The sequence below is a fragment of the Balaenoptera acutorostrata genome, chromosome 16 (assembly GCF_949987535.1).
Source record: "Balaenoptera acutorostrata chromosome 16, mBalAcu1.1, whole genome shotgun sequence".
In the NCBI taxonomy this organism is placed as follows: Eukaryota; Metazoa; Chordata; class Mammalia; order Artiodactyla; family Balaenopteridae; genus Balaenoptera; species Balaenoptera acutorostrata.
In genome coordinates this window covers 49,354,065-49,373,986 of record NC_080079.1, presented here as the reverse complement: position 1 = coordinate 49,373,986, position 19,922 = coordinate 49,354,065, and the positions used below count along the sequence as shown (strand labels likewise).

The following is a 19,922-nucleotide window of genomic DNA, read 5'->3' as shown; positions in this document are numbered from 1 at the left end:
AAGAAAAAGCCAGGTGGAATGTACTGGGTCTAAGGCCATGGGCAGAACTAGTCATAAGGACCTGCCTCATTGTAAGGGAACTGGGAAATGGGGGGAGGCAGACTTCAGAATGGTCTGTGCCATTCTGCTCTGCTTATCAAGCATTCCTTTGCTTCCTTATTCCACACCTAGTACCTAGTCACCCCCTCCTTAGGGAAGATAACCCAGAGTCCTAGCCTATCAAGGCATTTAGTGCTAAGTGATACATAGTAATCTCTACATTAATCCAGATATTTCTCCTTTTGGTCCAGAAATATTAGAACTAAAATGACCAAATTATCTGGTCACTTGCATCTCCTCCCCCTCTCCCCATTCTCTAGATATGGTGGTCAAACAGGGTCAGGGTAACTACAATAAACAATCCCATTTGGGAAATTGAAAAATGCAGTCGTTATTTATTTGTAATTTGGAATTCTGTTGTGTAGACCTTGTTAGCGTCCTTTTGCCCTTGTGGTGGGGAAGACTACTCCTTGATTAGACCCTGAATCTGATCTCTGCAAGGAGCACTCTGTCCACTCTTCTCTGCGGTACCTGGCTCCACCCTGTGGAGAGTCTTTTCTGCTAGCCTTCTTGAGTATATCTGAAGTGGGTATTGGAAAGTGTGTTCTCATTGGGGGCTGCCCATGTTTCACAGGTTCCTATCTGTTAAAGATTGGAGGCCCAAGTGTCACTTTAAGACAGTCTTTAACCTGGACACTATTGACATTTTGGATGAATAGTTCTTTCTTTTGAGGGGCTGTCCTGTACATTGTAGAAAGTTTAGCAGCATTCCTGGCCTTTACCCACAAGATGCCAGTAGTACTCCCCAGCTGTGACAACCAAAAATGTCTTTAGACATTGCCAAATATCCCCTGGGAACAAAATTGCCCTGATTTGAGAACCGTTGTTTTAAGGCTAGAACAGTCACAGGCTTAAGGAGTTGTTTTTTTAAAATGGTACATCTCTCTTAGAAACTCAGGAGACTTCTTATCTCTTTAATTACAGTTCTTTTCAAAGCACATCTGGTAGCTCACTGGCTGTATATTCTTGGACTTAATGTCTACCTTTATGTTTTCAGGCCTCTGTTGGCAAGTCTGAGGTATTTTCATCAATTGAAAGATTTTTCAGGTCTTCTTCCATCAAAGGCTTTCAGAATTGTTATGTGAAAATGGTGCATTAGAAACAAATTCAAGATATCAGTGGCTTAAAACAACATTTATTGCTTGCTCAGGGATCTGCAGGTTGGCTTTGTGGCACTGCTCCAGATCATGGGATCAGGTTCAGGGTTTGTTTCATGTCCAGGTTTCAGCATCCAGGCTGAAGGAGTGCCTCCCTGGGGCACATCCTTTTCTCATGGTGAAAGAAGGGCAAGAGCCAAGCTAAATCAATCAAGCACATCTAAAACTTCTCTTCAGATTTGATGAACATCACATTTCCTCACATTCCATTGGCCAGAATTGGTTGCAGGCCCATCAATAAGGTGAAGAAGTATATTGGGTTAGGAGGTGGAGATATTTGCTGAGCAACCCGCCATTTCTTCTTTTTTTCTTTTTTTCTTTTTGAAAGGTCTAGTAGCATTTAGCTTTCCCAGAATGGCAAGGCCTTGAAATTCTAGATTCTCTGTTCCCTTTTATTTCTTCTTGTGAAGTGGCTAGTTCTTTGATTTGTAGCAAATAGCCACCTATACCCACTACTAAGGTTTTGCTTTTCAATCTCCTTCTAGAGCAGGGGTCAGCAGACTTTTTCTGTAAAGGCAAGGCCAGATAGTATATATCTTAGGTTTTGCAGATGATAAGATACAGTCTCTGTTACAGCTTCTCAACTTTATCATAGTAACACAAAAGCAGCCATAGACAGTAGGTAATGAATGAGTGTGACTGTGTTCCGATAAAACTTTCTTCACAAAAACAGGCAGGCATTAATTTGCCAACCCCTGTTCTAGAGCTCAAGTTCATTATGCAAGTGCTGTGCCTTCCAAGTTATTGTAGGTGACAGTGTCATGAAATGTCTTGCTGCTCTATAACCTGGATCACCTTTCCAACCTTTGATATTAGTTTCCCTGCTGCCTGCTGCTCAACTACTAAGGTATGATCCTGTGTTTATAATAGTAACACCATACTCCTGTCATCAATTTCAGTGTTAGTCAGAATAGACTAGTGTAACGGAAAACATTCTTAGGTGTCTCTTTTACTCTCACACTACTACCATAATGCTTCTCACACCAGATGTGAGGTAGTTTTTCCCACACCAAACAATTATCAGATTCTCTGGACACCAGCCTGGGTATCCTACAATTTTACTCAATTCCAGGTAGACACTATCTACCTGGAAATAGCATCAGATCCTCCAGGTTAAGGGCTCAGTCCCACAAGATTGCCCCAACTTCAAGTGCCAATCATAATCCCAGGCTATAATTTGGAGGTTCCCACAACCCCCTCCTCAGATTCAGTTAATTTGCTAGAGTGGCTAACAGAACTCAGGAAAACATTTTACTTTCTGGATTACTGGTTTATTACAAAGGACATAACTCAGGCAGAGTCAAATGGAGAGATGCATAAGGCAAAGTATGTGGGAAGGTGCACGGAGCTTCCGAGCCCTCTCAGGGTGCACCACTCTCCCAGCACCTCCATGTGTTTACCGGAAGCTCTCTGTACCAGTCCTTTTGGGTTTTTATGGAGGCTTCATTACATAGGCGTGATTGATTAAATCTTTGGCCATTGGAGATTGAACTCAGTCTCTAGCCCCTCTCCCCTCCCAGGAGGTCTGGGGGCTGGTGGGACTGAAAGTTCCAACCCTCTGATTATTTTGTTGGTTCCCTGGCAACCAGCCTCATCCTTTGGGACTTTCCAAAAGTAACCTCATTAAGTCAACTCTGGTGTAGTTGAAAGGTACTTCTTATGAATAACAAAAAGCACTCCTTTCACCTTTATTGCTCTTATCACTTAGGAAATTCCAAGGGTTCTAGGAGCTCTGTGCCAGTAATTGGGACAATGACCAAATATGGTTTTCTTATTATAAATCACAATATCACAACTAGGTTATTAACAAATAAACACTTGAGTTTTCAGTGACTTAACACAACCAAGGTTTATCTCCCACAGTATGTGTCCAGTACAGGTCCTAGTGGGGTGAGGACTCTGCCATACATAGATGCTCAGCAGCTCAATATCTAGAATGTTACTAATCACCAAAGCAGGGCAAGAGACAAAAGGATGTTATGCACTGGCCCTTCTATTCTTGATTCCCACTCACATCCCATTGACTAGAATTAATCACAGGCTGGAAAAATGTGGGAGAGAAGGTGGACTATTGTTAGTCCACTACATCTGTCACACATTCATACAAGTTCAGTTATCCTTCACAGGTATAGATAGCAATGCAACTTAAACATCTGTAGAAAGGTACATCTTGATATGCAAGGATGAATTTCAGATGATATTCTTTTTTGACAGTTTCTTTTCCTTAACAAAAGATGTCTATTTTTTAAAAATTGTATTTTGTTCTTAATCTTTCCAAAATAAAGTGTTTAAGGTTGAAATCTTATTTCTAGACTAGAATGCAGTAGTATGAAGAGCCATTAATCATTAACCAACACTATAGACACTGAAATAGTATCAAAGCTCATAATATTTATTTTTGAACATGCAGTGTTACTTTGCAGAGATATGGTATTTTGGAAATAGTGACAACGTATTTACAGGATAGCAATAATGAAAAATTTCATTTTCTGTTTCAATAAGCCTGTTGATATCTATTTTTAATTTGATAAAACCTATAGATTACATATCGCCTAACCCATCCATGATTGCATATCAAAATATGCTAAAGACAGCATACATGCTTCTCTAGATATAGACATTACAAAAGTAATTATTATCTTTCAGGCCAGCTTTATTTTGTGTTACATCAATCACTGGTATTCAATGTATGTGAATTATACTGCTTTCTTTGGTCTCTTGGTTCATAATAGAATTCATGGGAGCTAACAGGCAAGATGGGTTGAACTTGAAGCCATGAGTGTTTATGCTGCTGCCTTTTAATGATCATAGCACAGAATTCCTTGAGGTTGGGTTCAGGTGGGAAATTCTTCACAAAGACATTATTTGGTAGCATCAACAGCAAGTAATTTTATGGATTAGTGGCACCAAGACAATGGTGTCCTACCTCAACTGGCAGTCAAAAATTTTATGAACAAATTTGTATGATTTCGGGTGGGAAATCAGTGATGGAAGGACTCATAATGACTACTTCAATCCTTTAGAGTTGAACATCTGCTGGTTTCAAAGGTCAAGTGACATGTGCTTGGATTGACATAGAATGGCCCATTGTTGGTATATAGTATCTATATAAAGCTTGTTTTGACTTTAAAATGGGATCTTTTAAAAGCTGGTAATTTAGTATACAAGTGCATATAAATGCTAACTTATGAATTCTCTCTTACTTTTACCGTAATAGTTCTTACGTGAGCTTTGAGATGCCTTTCCAAATTGCTTTCACACCACTTGATTGAAAGTTTCTAGCTAATCATAATTTCTAGCAAATAAAGCATTACTAACTTCTAATAACTGTATATATTCATAAATTTAAAATGCCATCAAGCTAACTTCTCAGATTTGCCTATTATGATGAATCTGTGCAGTGATAACAATTACAGTGAGAAAAATGAACAGTAAACATGAATTGTTTTATAAGTGATCTCATAACTTGTGGACTGCAAAATATTTGTTTATATCATAGCAGCCATTTTTTTAATTTTTATTTTTGAAGGACTTAAAGCCCAGTAATATAGTAGTAAAATCAGACTGCACTTTGAAGATTCTTGACTTTGGACTGGCCAGGACTGCAGGAACTAGTTTTATGATGACACCTTACGTAGTGACTCGCTACTACAGAGCACCTGAGGTCATCCTAGGGATGGGCTACAAAGAAAACGGTCAGCAAACACTATTTACTTGAAATACTGTTCTGATTTATTTGCTTTTGTTTACAGATTTCTTATGTAAATACTTAAATTGAAATGCATAGAGTTAAATGTATCACTGTATGAAATGATGTTTATCAAGAGTTTGAAAGTAACTACAAATTCTGTCATAAATGTTTGGAAAAACTTGGGGCCCCTGTTTATTTAAATACAAATACATAATCATCAAACTACCGTTAGATAAAGAATTTGTTGCCATGGCCCCTGTAACAATATATGCCATTTTCTTGCCTGTAACTTTAAAATGAGCATTCTTAACATGGGCTCAAGAAATCTTAAGTTTGCATTAGTGATATTTGCACACATTTCCAATCCCATGACATTAAAGTTAATAGCAGTAGCACTTAGTGCAAACTTTAAGGGCTGCAATAAGGCCATTCTGCATAGCTGATGGATAATTAATTTAAGGTTGCCTTTCGGAGAAAACAGTGTTTCATCAGAGCCCTTGTGTCCAGCCTTAAAGAAATGGCATTATTATGTGCGAGTATAGTCAATTATATGTATCAGCATTAGAATCAAGGTTGAAGAACATTATCAGGCATGTAGTTAATGAATTTAAAAAAATTTTATGCATAAATATATATATATATTTATACTTAAGAAATTTTGTTGAATCTCAGTCATTTAAGAGATGAATAAGTCTACACAGGATTTTATTGACTTAAACTATAACTTTTTAAATGTGGTAACTTAATCCAAAATACTTACTAGAATAGGACCTAGACATTTTTTCTAGCAAAGAATCTGAAACAGCAGTTCACTTTTAATCAGGAAACTGTATCAAGTCAATTTTTGGGATTCTTTTTTATAAAAGATAACATTGAACTGAGGATTTTAGCTTAATTTTCTTTTCTGAGCTCATTAAAAACACTTTAAATATTTACTACTATTCTCTTGTTCTTAAATAAACATACTGTTCTGTTGTCTTACTCTTTACCTAAAATTGCCTTAAACCCCGTAAAATCCAGTGAGCTAGATTTAGTATTAGACTCTTTTTTTTTTTTTTTGAGAATTTCTGCTTTAAGTGACCATCATGAAGATTGTTTTTGTATTTGCTGTAAAACCATTGATTGTCACAGATAATGTATAATGTGGCACTCTGTCCTATAATTGTGATCTTGGGAGCTCCCTACCAGAAATTACCACCAAGAAAAACTGTCATGTAAAGAATTGACATGCTTTCCTTTCTTAGATAAGAATTATATAGATCTACCTTATTGCCTTTTTTTTTTCTTTTTTGGGGCCCCAGGAAACTGAGTCAAATGTAATGCTTAATTATGATAACTACATTAGCCAGCAAGGTTAAACATGAGAACTTCTGCCTTTTAGTAACACCTTTCACCCACCCCCACGTGTTTTAACAACTTTATTTTATATGTCTTTTATTGAAAGCCAGCTCATAGCTTTTTGGAAAGTGTGAGATAATGGAATATATTTAAACTGCCAAATAGACTAAGCAGTTAGACCCTGTAAAACTCGTTTTATGCATGAATCAGGCTTATCATATTCTGAGGAAAGTCTTCATTAACTCAGACAGTATCTTCTCTCATGCTTGCAGCTTTTGAAATCTGTTTTAAGATGTTTTTCTTAAGATTATGTACATAAGTTGTGTCCTGAATATTTAACTAAAGCTTGCTATTCTCTATAAAGTCCACAGGGAAAAATTATTGTAATAGATTTTTGCCAAAAAATGAAAACCCTGGAAAAAATTTTTCTCTGAACTGATTTATGAATGTTAACTTTTCCTCTAAAATTTTATCCTTGAAAGTTGAACTATGCCATAAATATAAAAAGATTTGTATGTATTTTAATGTGAAATTTTAGAGAAACTTTAGTTCCACAGGATTTCTAAAATTTGTTCCTAATCTAGCTCCTAAAATTCTGTAATGAACTGACAGTCTCCTTATGAGTGTATGAGAAAGTACTGACTTTAAGTTCCCAAGTCCTCCTGCATGGGTAAAGGGTATATTTCTAACATCTATTCCTGCCCTTTTCTTCTTTTGCCATTAGAGAATCGGGGCCTTCAAACTTCAAAAACAAATGCAAGTTTCTAAAGCTTTCCTTTCAAATTGCTCATTCCCCTCTTGTATTAAACTGCAAGCACCTACTCTTTTTGTCTGATTTTCAAACCCAAAGATATAAAATGTCAGGGTATGTGGTTAGTTTTAATGAAACAGGTGGAGGTCCTCAAATTACCCATTTCTATGTCTAGCAGATTCTTTTCAGTATTGACTAGAGCTCTCATTTAAAGTTGGCAAGGGTCCTGGGACTTCCCTGGTGGCCCAGTGGTTAAGACTCCGCATTTCCACCGCAGGGGGCACAGGTTTGATCCTGGTCGGGGAACTAAGATCCTGCGTGCTGCGTGGCCAACAAAAAAAAAGAAAAAAATTAAAGTTGGCAAGGGTCAGTAAGTCCACTAGGAGACTCTGTAGATAATAAATCTGTGGGAACTTTCATACTGTATTCAGCCAAAACCAACTTCTTAAACCAAGTGTTTTGGTTCTATGGGTTTAAAACACTTTAGGTGGAAAACATAAATATACTTCTTTTACTAAGTTTTTTTGATTGATTATTTGTTCGTTCTCTATGCACTTGTTCCTTTTGGGATAGTAGAGTAAATGCAGCATGGTGTTGCCAAGGAGAAAAATGACTTTCAGTTCAGAGTAAACATAGCACCTCTCAAAACGAATTTATGAACTCCAACTTGAAAATTTCTGAAGAGCTTTAGATTAACTTTTTAACTGTAATTATTCATAGAAACATTGTTTTTGTTAAGTATTTTAATATACTAGATTATTTCTGCTCATGCTTTTTTTCTTTTATTTGACTTAAAGAGAGAGTATAATGCACAGTTGAACCTCAAAATAGTATAAAGAGTTTTTTTTTTTAATTTTGCTACCTCATGTACATTTTCAGCCTTACTTATAAGATTTGTGTTTGGTTCTTTTTCATATTTTATAAATAAATTTTCAGGGGCAAAATGTATAGGTTTTTTAAATTATGTGATTTCTGTGCATAGCTCTCACTTTAAATTAGATACGTAGTTAAAACGCCACACTTCACATTTGCTTTTGTGAATCAAAGCCTTTTGACAAATATTTTGTGTTTTAAATTATTCCATTAGCTAAAATTAAAATCACTTTTTTCTTTTGGTGATGTTTTGCAGTTTTTATATAATGCAGTCATATTATGCTTCTTTGATTTTAACGACCTTTTGCTTTGCTTTTCCTTTTGTGCTGCAAACATATAGTGGATTTATGGTCTGTGGGGTGCATTATGGGAGAAATGGTTTGCCACAAAATCCTCTTTCCAGGAAGGGACTGTATCCTTGTGCTGCTGCAGCAGTTTAATTAGTTAGGTGATGAACTTCCTTATGTTCTCTAATGAAAATGAATATAGTGAACATTCATACATGTGGGTTTTTTTAAACAGACGTAAAGTTTGTGGCTGTTATAGTTCAAAAATTGTTGAGATATGAAGCTGAAATGTTTGTAGGCTGCATCTGGCAGTAGGAAATACAGTCTCTGCTGGTAGTTAGAGCACATTCACTGTCACTCATTTTTATTTTATACTGCTTTCTATAATTTTGAAGTATACATGGTGTGTGTGATTTTTTTTTTAATGTTTATATTTTTTTTTTTATTTTAACCAGAATCTTTATGTTAATGTCATTGCATTTTGTTTTCAGTTGACATTTGGTCAGTTGGGTGCATCATGGGAGAAATGATCAAAGGTGGTGTTTTGTTCCCAGGTACTGATCGTATCCTTATCTTTGGCCTAAAATGTAGTTTCTAAAGGTCAAAATGTATGACAGCACTTCAGCTTGGTCAGGTATAATGTATTTTGTCTCTCCCTAATAAGAAAGTATTGTTAAATTACTTTTTCAAAATACCACCTGCTATTTGACATAGACTTTCCTTTCCCTAATTTATTGGTTGTTTCATATGTTAATTCTGAAAACTGCTCGGGTTAATTATCCACAGTTATTTGCTGGCTTTGAGTTGATTTATTTAACCTAAATCAAAAGTCATGGCTTGCATTAAATTTTCTAATAATTATACACTTGAGTAAGTCTAGAAGTACTTAGGACATAATATGAATTTTGGAATTGTCTGTTGCTTCTGGTCATCCTTTTGTTTTGTCCTCCCCACTTCCTTTTTTGTTAATGTGCTGTGTGTTCTATGTCTTTTGGTTATTGTCTCATTACTCAACATAACATACTGATCTTTTCATCTGAGAATTTCAGCAGTAATAGTTTACATGGTGATGAGTAGATTTGGGTCATGATTTTTGTTCATCTGACTGACTACTAATATTTATAGTAACAGTGATCTGTTATGTGTCTATGAGCTAGTGAAACTTAAAATTGTTTTAGGAAGAGGAATGGGAAAAACCATATTTACTGGGTTACAATAGGAAAGTTTTAGGTCTTAGTCCATGGGGAGGAGTTTGAGGTGTAAACGCTAAAGATTGGAAGGAAAGAGACCAGAGAATTCTAACCTTACACCTTAACCAAAATACTGAGTCATTTTCTTAAATTTCAGAGCTTGAAAAGAATTTTATTAACATAAGCTGAACAAAGAATGGCAAAAGGAAATGCCATCATTTTTATTGCTACTGGTGTTCTGTTAGTGTAGAAAACTCAAAAAATGCAGGACATGTAATAAATATTTCTTATCTTCTCGGAAATGCATTCACATTTTCTGATAAGCTGGAAGGAAAGGCAAATTTTGTATTCTAAAATTGTGTACAGTTTACATTTAGAGTCCTAATGGGTAGTAATTGTCATTTTTCTTTGAGCCACTTATCATTTGTATTTAGAATTTGTGTATTTAGAATTTTTGTATTTAGAATTTAAGCTTCCATTTTTATGATAAAATTAGTATTAGTAGACACACACATGCACATAATAAATAAGGTTAACAAAGCTTGTTTACTGATCCTTTTTGTCCACCTACAATCATTGCCTTTTGCAAGGTGGCTGTAAGATTTATAACTGCCACATTCTTTCTTAGTATTTTTTAATTGCCATTTTCTTATTTTAATATGGATATGACTAATATGTTGAACATTAGATACACAGTATTTTTTCTTAGCTACTTGATATTAGATATTGATCAGTGGAATAAAGTTATTGAACAGCTTGGAACACCATGTCCTGAATTCATGAAGAAACTACAACCAACAGTAAGGACTTATGTTGAAAACAGACCTAAATATGCTGGATATAGCTTTGAGAAACTCTTCCCTGATGTACTTTTCCCAGCTGACTCAGAACACAACAAACTTAAAGGTACTTTTTATAAACATATATCTTTAATTCCATTGTGGGTAGGTGGGTGGTTGTGGAGGGGGTTTATGAGGGTGTATTCATATTCTCATGGGACATATCATTGTCTCTGGGTAATGGAACAATGTGAGGTTTTAGTTCTTTTTAGTTATTTTTTTGTAATTTTATATTTTTTAATCATATGTATGACCTAATTTTATAGTAAATCTATTCTGTCTAAAACATTTTTTAATAAATGATAATTTCAAGTTTCTGAAATTTATTGATAATTTTAAAGCTTTTATGAGATACGTGTACATTAACGTCTCATTATTTTTGCAGCCAGTCAGGCAAGGGATTTGTTATCCAAAATGCTGGTAATTGATGCATCTAAAAGGATTTCTGTAGATGAAGCTCTCCAGCACCCGTATATCAACGTCTGGTATGATCCTTCTGAAGCAGAAGCTGTAAGTTCTTTAATGTTTGAAGACCATATTATACTCTTAGAGTTAGAATTAAAGTTAGGTTTGGAGGATATTTTTTAATTTTAAATAAAAATATAATAAATGATGGTGGTGTTTTTCTGTTTTTGCATGAAAAGTTTCTTAAGAGAATGAACATATCCAAGTACCTCCTACACAAAATAAAGTTCCCTCCCACTGTTTCTTGCCTTTTTGCCATGATACCTTGTATGCTGAGCTAGAATGTTGAGCACTTTGGGAAAACATCTTAACTTAGTTGTAAACAAATTATTGTATCCAAAGCATAGCACAGTTCTATGATATAAATAAAATGTGACAATTTCAAAAACAGGAAGAAAAGAAAAAGATGGTTAAACATCTTTTCTCCTGTCACTGTTCTCTCTACAGGAGATCAGTGTTGATCATTGATCAATCTTGGCCTAATGATGTATTTTTCCAAGCCTTCTGTCTGGCTAGTATTTCAAATAATTGTAAAGAATTTATATACTCCCAATAAACTGACTCAATTATTGTTGCCTTGTTTTTCAGCCACCACCAAAGATACCTGACAAGCAGTTAGATGAAAGGGAACACACAATAGAAGAGTGGAAAGGTAACATTCACCAGATTCTTTAAGATGAAGCTGAAAGAACTCTGGCTTTCTATGTTGATTTATTCATCGTTTTAGGGAAGTGAAAGATATTTTCTATTATTCGTAACTGATATTTGATAATATGATTTTAATATTTTTACAAAAGTAGAGAGTGTGTCTCCTTCCCTCACTGACTTAATCCTAATGTCTTTGTTCCCCACCCCAGACAAAGACACATTTGTGCTTTCTGGAACTTTTATGTTCTTCCATAGTCTACAAAAATACAAACTTGTGTGTTTGATGTCTCCCCCTTCTCCTCTCCCACCCTGTTTTAATCACATATGGTTGTATACAGTGCACACTTGCTTTGTTGATATAATCGTATATTTTAGAGATTTTTCTCTCTTGCTCCATATACCTGGCTCATTTGGTTTAATAGCTGGTTAGTGATCTGCTGTTCGGCTGTGTCACAGGGTTCTGTATCTAACAACCATTTGAAGAGCATTTATGTTGTGTCTAGTCTTGTTACAAACAACTCTGCAGTGTTCTTGTGCACATCTGAGAACATGCCTGTAAGAAATATCCTACAAGGAGATTCACTGGGCCAAAGGATATTTTTCAGTTATTTCCAATTACTCTCCAAAGAAATTGTAGCAGTTTACACTTCCATCAGCATTTTATGGGAATGTCTCTTTTACCCCCACCCTCACCAGTGGAGTGAGTTAATTTTTAATCTTTGCATATCTAATAGTTTTATTTTATTTTTTTACTTTGGTTGAACATTAATAATGCTTTGAAAGTCATGGCAATGTTAAAATATTTCTTTCTTTAAAAGATTGCCTGGGACATTTCAGCCAGGTAATTTTTAGATCCTGCTTGCCTCCATTTATATTGTTGTCATTTGATATTTTGACCACTTTTGTAACTACATGACTTTGGACAAGTCACTTAAAATCAGGTAGACAGAAGACATGTTATTAAGAGCTAAGAACCTAAATACTTGGAAGGCAAAAATATAAACCGGAGCACGTAATCCATCTACAGATTTATTTGGGAGGAATGAATTTGATTCTTTCTTCTTAGGAACAACCAGAGATTAGTTTTCGCTAAGTCAACTTTGGGAGACATATAGTTAGACTCTGTAGAGCCCACCAGAATGATAGAATTGGGTAGAACCTAGTGCATCTATATATGTAATATACAGGAGTATAGAAACTATAGATCAGAGTATGTATTAAAGTATCTAACCTGATATTTTTTTATCATTACATTTACAATAAACATTTATGGTATTTCATGGAATCTTAATAGGCCACCAATTGTAAAACACACTATTATGTATCACTAAGAAAGAGAAAACAATGCCAGTTGTACTGCACTATTGATTATAGATGCAACCCAGTTTCAAAGATATTAAACTGTGAAAAAAGTACATCTTAAAATCAGTGAAACATCGTATTTTCACTTGTATATGGTTATATCTGGGATTTTTGATTACTGTAAACATGTTTATCTTTATTCTGTATCTTTTTCTCCTAGCCCCAAATGCAGTTTAGTAATTACCTACAAACTCCCTTTTTCAAGATCTGCTTAAGAATTTTAGCATCATAACAGAAAAATTCATTGCCGAAGCCATTAACTACAGATTGCTTTGTCTAGGTAGTACTCCTAATTAGCTTTGGTTCTTCTGCCTCAGTCCCATTTCACAAAGGGGTATTTTCTCTCTCTTTTTAATCCTCCTATCCGGAATGCTTATCATTCCTTTTTGTTTCTTTAAAGAAAAGCATCTCCCATTCTTTCCTCTATCAAGACTTCCTATTTTTCTTCCCCAGCCCAAGTAGGTTACCATCGCAAGCAAACTTAGGTGTCTCCAGCTCTTGTTCATCCCAACATATCCACTTGTTTTACCTTATTATCAACATAAATGTTGCCATACCCTGTGATCAGAAATCATTTATTGAAAGTTTAAAGAATTACAGACTCCTTGAAATTCTGTGCAACATTTTTTGTTTATATATTTTTCTCAGAAGAGGGTTCATTGCTTTTATGCAATTTTCAAAGGATTTTATGACCCAGAGAAGATGATGAATAATGGCAATGTTAGCATCCACCAGAAGGTTCTTCTTAAGTCGGCATTCAGACTCATAAGGCACATCATCCTTGACATCAGGATCATGTAGAAGACATATAGGGCAGGAGGCACACTGCAGGGCAGTATCTGGTGTTACTCTTCAGTTGGAGTAGTCCTCCTAGCAGTCCACCCACTGTCCAGAAGCCTAGTTAAGGAACAAGATTCTAATGAAGAAATCTTCTTGACAGTCATAGCATGTCATGCTTCAACTCAGAAGGAGTTAAAGTATAGTTACCTGATTCTTTTCCTTTAATAAAAATATATTTATATTCTATTCTGATTAAAGAAGGTTCCACATACTCTTGCATAGAAATCTTTTAACAGATATCAGGGTAAGTACCTACAGTGTACCAGGTACTATGCCAGGGCTCAGGAAATAGAAGTTAAAGACAAATTTGATTCAAGCCCTCACTGAGAGAATTAAATTAGCATTTGCTGTACAGAATGATATGGTATAGTACAAAGTGCTGGTGGAGTAAAAAAGATAAAGCTTCTAACCCCAGCTCTATATTAATCCAACTTTCGGAATATTACAGCAGAGACTTTGCTTCTTTCAATATAATTCATGGTTGAGGATCAAGAAATTGTTATTAACACCTTTGAATCTTAGGCTGACACTTCTGGACCCTCTGCCATTGCAGGAACACCATTCGAAGTACTTAATGTGTGTAAAAATTTTTTACTTAAAACATACATATCTTGGGAGATTGCCTCTCAGACTTTGAAAAGTTTTTGTTCACCTCTTTTTCAGAATTGATATACAAAGAAGTTATGGACTTGGAGGAGAGAACCAAGAATGGAGTTATACGGGGGCAACCCTCTCCTTTAGGTTGGTTACAATATAAGCTTAGTTAAGATTACAGTTTACTTCTTGTGTTGTAATCTTCAGTGGCCTGAAACCTTCAGTTTTTTCCATATTTAGTACCATTAGTATTCAAAGTTTATTAAGTATAAGGAATACAATTTCTGTGGTAAATTTGAAAGCACTGGTACAGTGTTCTATCAGTACATTGTACTAGTATATCAGTAACTGACTTCATAAAATGCATATCTTTTTCTTTGATACTGACATCCCATTGAAGAACAGAAATTTAAAACATTTTGTTGTTGTTGTTGGCATTGTTATCTTTAAAGAAGAAATTTCTCACAATTCAATATATTTACCTTTCTGTGATTTAACAATCCTTACTTTGGATAAATAAACTAAAACTTCATGGCAAAATTCTGTATGGGATACCAATTTTGTACATGATACCTCCTTCTCATTTTGAATTTTTGATTTGTTTAAGGCAGTAACATTAAAACTGCTGTCAGAAGGTATTCTAGCTCTTAAGAACATTGGTTTGCAGGATTTAAACATTTTCTTTTATCATAAGCTCATCTTATATTAAATTTTAGTACTTGTAAAAGCAATTTAAAGGAAAAGTTAAATGACAGGTAACATGTACATATTAAGTACATACTACATGACAGACACTGATAGTTTTTGTACTTTGTTTCATTCAGCCCCCCCAGAACCCTGAGGAAGAGGTTGTTGTGCACATTTTACAGATGAGGAAACAAGTTTAGAAAAATTAAATGATACAAGACTATAAATCTTTTGTGTAGAAAAGCAATACTTGAAGCCATGTTTATCAGTAACTTCAGAGGCATGGTTTTTCCAGCATCCCATATGGCTGGCAACAGAGAATAGGGCAGTTTTAGGGAAGAGATTAAATTTGAGCTGAACCTTGAAGGCTGAGTAATGTTTCAACAGGTAGGTCTTGAATTTGCGTGAAACTATGCCATTTTAATCCTTCTAAAATTCTATACATTCTAAGAAAAAAATTGGATATCGTATTTAGCATCAATGAAGTAAGATTTATAGGTATAGTTTTAGGTGTCCATTTTGTTGTACTATGAACATATATTTGTTTAAATAATTTTTGTAGCTTCCTGTGACATTTTTGGTTATATTTTGAGTTCTTTTAATTCTTTGTTTTTTAAACCTTGATCAAGAATGCAGTCTTCCAAATTTTAATATAGATCCTCTTGAAAACATAACTTGGTTTCAACAGCTTTTTACCTACAATTAGCTGTAACAAAAGCTATCTTACAAATGCTTTAATAACTAAGTTAGTTAATTAGCTTTGTATTGATATACAGTAGTCATAGGAGTGAATTGTTCATGATGGAGGCTTGAATGGAATTGGAGAAGTCCGTGATCAGGGAGAGTTGTATACTTCAGCATACTGTCCTAGTGAATGGCACATCCTAAGGGTCAGATGTGTGAGTAAACTTAATAATCTCATGAGATACGTAGAGCAGTTGTATTTGTTCTTAATTTATAAGTGAAAAATTTGAATCCTAGACAACACTTGACTATGGTTACAAAACAAGTCAGTGGAAAGGACAGGGCTGCAAGTTTCTAGACATTTTCTGGATTCTCAGTTATAGCTGGCAAAGAAGAGTGTTAGTAAATTAATCTGTTATAAAAATATTCAGTTCTTGATTATATGCAAAAACGGAAGATACAGTATTTGATGACTCAAAATATCAGATAATCACAATACCATTTCGACTTGATTTTAAAAAGTAAATATTTTTCCTTCTGGATTGCCTCTTATCTTTGTTTTGGTTTGGCTAATACTAAAATGAGTTTGCATGCCTTTGAGTGTGTAGAGTCACTGAGAGGGAAATGACCCAGACACCTGAAATTAAAGATTTTTCCATATTATTGCTGTTCAGATATTGAGAATTTACTATTGGCTTGGCCCAAAAGTTTGTTTGGGTTTTTCTGTAACTTACGGGAAAACCCTAATGAACTTTTTGGCCAACCCAATATATTACTTTAAAGGTCAGAAGTAAACAAGTTTTTTTTTCCTTAGGTATTTGGTTTTCAGATTAAAAAGTTAACTGTTTAATTATGATGCATTTAAAACTAATACAACATTGTAAAGCAATTATACTCCAATAAAGATGTTTAAATAAAAGTAAAATCAATTCAAGTGAAAAAAAAATTATTAGATTAAAAAATTTGGATGAAATAAAATTTGGATAAAGAAGTAGAGGCATGAAAAAGTATATAGAACGCTTTTATGATCTGAATGTTTCAGTACAGGTCTTTGAAGCTAGCCATAGTATTGTATACTCTTTAGTCAGAAAAGGTGCATTCTATAGTGTACCAATTGAACTTTTAAAAGTTTAGTATCTTCATTTTACTCTGGCTGGGAGCCTAATGGGTTCTTGGGTCTAGAAGGTTATCATATTTCTCCTTTTCCTCTCTTCTATTAGGCCTGAAGTACCCAGTCTGCTTTTCTTTCCCAGTGCACCTCCCATCACCTGCTCTATCCCTTGTGGTTCCATTCCTTTCTGTTTCCCAGTCCCTGCCCCACTGCCCTAAAGATTTGCCTATTCCCATTCCCTAGCTATTTCATTGTTAGATTTGAAGACAAGCTCTCAGAGGACCTTTCATATTTAAGTGTTTTTATTGCTTGTCATTGGACACAAAGGAGGGATAATTTCAAACAATGAGGTGCTGGGTTCTGGAACAGTGGTTTTCAACCTGCTTAGTTTTAACATCATTGGGTCCCTGAAACTCACCCCTATTCTTATTGCTCAGTTTGAAAACCATTGGTTTTTATTCTATGAATGTGTTCTTAGGAACTTTTGTATAACTTGCGTTATTTAATATACTCAAATTTGGAATGACTCTTATTTAGTGATCATGTAGTTCAAAAGCACTTACCTCGTGCATGAATCACCTTTAACTTTTCCCCACCCCACAGTGTCATTCCCTTCCCTTCCTGACCCAACCCCCTTGAGAGGATTTTTCTATAGGTTAAGTATTCCTGTTGCTTTTTAAAATCCAGGAAATGCTTGTTAGGCTATACTTTTGGTAAAGGAAACAGTCTCCCCCTACTTTCGTGTTTAATAAGTCCATATTTGCATTTACCAAGTACTTATTAGAACTGAAATAACAAGACCTGAGTTTACCTAACTGGGGCACTTGTGTCGCTCGGCAAGTCATGTAACCAAATGGGGCAGTTGAACTAAGGATCCTTTGAATTAAAATGATTTTAATCTTCGTCTTGGCTTTTGCTTTAAAACAAGATGTACCAGAAGGATTGTTTGGACTTTACAGTGAGAAGATATCATAGAGCATTTATTAGGGTAGTTTTTTTTTAAATTTATTTTATTGAAGTATAGTTGATTTACAATATTACATTAGTTTCTGGTGTACAGCAAAGTGATTCAGTTATACATATATACAATAGTTTGCATCTGCTCATCCCAAACTCCCAATCCATCCCTCCCCCACCACCCCCTCCTGCTTGGCAACCACACGTCTGTTCTCTATGTAAGTCTGTTTCTGTTTCATAGATAAGTTCATTTGTGTCATATTTTAGATTCCACATATAAGTGATATCATATGTTATTTGTCTTTCTCTTTCAGACTTACTTCACTTAGTATGGTAATCTCTAGGTCCATCCATGTTGCTGCAAATGGCATTATTTTGTTATTTTTTATGGCTGAGTATTCCACTGTATATATATACCACATCTTCTTTACCCATTCATCTGTCGTTGGACATATAGGTTGCTTCCATGTCTTGGCTGTTTAAATAGCGCTTCAGTGAACATTGGGGTATATGTATCTTTTCAAAGTATAGTTTTTGTCTGGATATATGCCCAAGAGTGGGATTGCTGGATCATATGGCAATTCTCTTTTTAGTTTTTTGAGGAACCTCCATACTGTTTTCCACAGTGGCTGCACCAATTTACATTTATTAGGGCAGTAGTTTTTAACTGTTTGAGTCATACATTCCTTTGAGATCGTCTCTCCAACAAAATGCAATGCAGACAGTTTTGCATGTATTATTAAGTGTTATTCACACACAGTCTGAAGCCAATTCATGAGTCTTGCCATAGGACCATTTCTAAATATGGCTTGGACTTAACAATTCTTGTCCTGAACTGAAAATGAAAAACAAATTAGTAGAAAGGACAGGACTCCAGGTTTCCAGGCATTTTCAGAATTCTTACCTCGTAGCTAGCAGTGAAAAGTGTTTGTAAGTGAGTGTTGTGTTGAATATCACTTGTGATTATTTTTAGTGAGCCTTTTAAAACCAAAAGAAAAATTATTGACCACTGGAGGTAGTCAGTACAGTACAAGTAGCTCGGTCTGCAACTCTGTCTGCAACTGATTTGCTGTTTTGTTTCTCATAGCACAGGTGCAGCAGTGATCAATGGCTCTCAGCATCCATCGTCATCATCGTCTGTCAATGATGTGTCTTCAATGTCAACAGATCCGACTTTGGCCTCGGATACAGACAGCAGTCTAGAAGCATCAGCTGGACCTCTGGGCTGCTGTAGATGACTACTTGGGCCTTGTGGGGGTGGGAGGGATGGGGAGTTGTTTAGTCATTGATAGAACTACTTTGAAAACAATTCAGTGGTCTTATTTTTGAGTGATTTTTCAAAAACGTAGAATTCATTTTGTAGTAAAGTAGTTTTTTTTTAAATTTCAAGTGATGTAATTTAAAACTTAAGTTGTGTTTTAAAACAGCAACAAAACTGTATTTTTGCTGTAATTAACTGTATAATGTAAACCTAATTATTTTATCATGGTTTAAAATTTTTGCATATTTGCTTTATCTTATGCTGCTGATTTTTTTTTTTTACTGAATTTGTAAGATTTTGTTTATCAAAGCAACTATTATGTGGTGACTTGCCTATATCATGAATTATTTAAGATTTTTATAGTTTTTTTTATTAGAATTTATTTCAAATGTTTTGTTCATGATGCTATCCTTTAGGGTTATGTGCTTATCAATGAAATAACCCCAGAGGAGTGAGGGAAAATAACCTGTAGCCAGTTATATTCAGGAATAACTACTGTAAATGATGAACGTGTTAAAAAAAACCTCCAATATTTGCTACTTGCCAATTCTAATTTAGTTACAACAATTGGTAAGTAATCCTACATGAATTTTGGCGAAATCCCCATCATCTAAATGGTAGAATAACTCAGAGCATGTCTTTGAAGATGTTGGGCATCTACCACCACCCTCCTATCCCCCATCCCACCCACCAAAAGTAAAGTAAGAGAGTATGGTGTTTTCTGCAAATTTGTGGCATGCTCAAAGCTTATGATCACGTAAAGTCAAGAGGATACTTCATGAATAATACATTTCAATGCAAATAAACAGATGGTTCACCTTTACTAGCTATGAGCCTGTTTCTGTATACACTGAGTTAATCTACTCAGGCTGTAGGTCCCAGCAATGATCTAGAGTCTGGTCTTTCTCTTTCCTGCAGCCTCGGGCCCTTGGACCTATTTGGTTTCTTGTTAGAGTGTCAGTCAGTTGAGCACCAGTTCTCAGGGTGTTTCTGGCCATTTGATTCTACCTGTGGCATAATCATATTTATACTAGCTGTTGGGAGGTTCCAAAGCCTACTTAGATTTCTGTAGGTGATGTATAAAATGA

At 35.1% G+C, this 19,922-nt stretch overlaps 1 protein-coding gene across 4 annotated transcripts in view; it reads left to right on the top strand.

The window, feature by feature from the left end:
• MAPK8 (mitogen-activated protein kinase 8) overlaps positions 1-19,657 on the top strand; it is a 107,353-nt gene extending 87,696 nt beyond the window's left edge. For 2 of the 4 annotated variants that reach the window (XM_057530449.1, XM_007178736.3), the window contains 7 exons: positions 4,786-4,951; positions 8,688-8,759; positions 10,110-10,292; positions 10,611-10,735; positions 11,279-11,342; positions 14,204-14,281; positions 18,666-19,657. In XM_057530449.1, the coding sequence (XP_057386432.1) occupies positions 4,786-4,951; positions 8,688-8,759; positions 10,110-10,292; positions 10,611-10,735; positions 11,279-11,342; positions 14,204-14,281; positions 18,666-18,811 (834 nt within the window). In that variant the 3' untranslated portion in view covers positions 18,812-19,657. Of the gene's footprint in view, positions 1-4,785; positions 4,952-8,249; positions 8,322-8,687; positions 8,760-10,109; positions 10,293-10,610; positions 10,736-11,278; positions 11,343-14,203; positions 14,282-18,660 lie in introns of all 4 variants that reach the window. The other 2 variants (XM_057530450.1, XM_057530451.1) reach the window with 2 other exon arrangements.
• Positions 19,658-19,922: the final 265 nt, after the last annotated feature.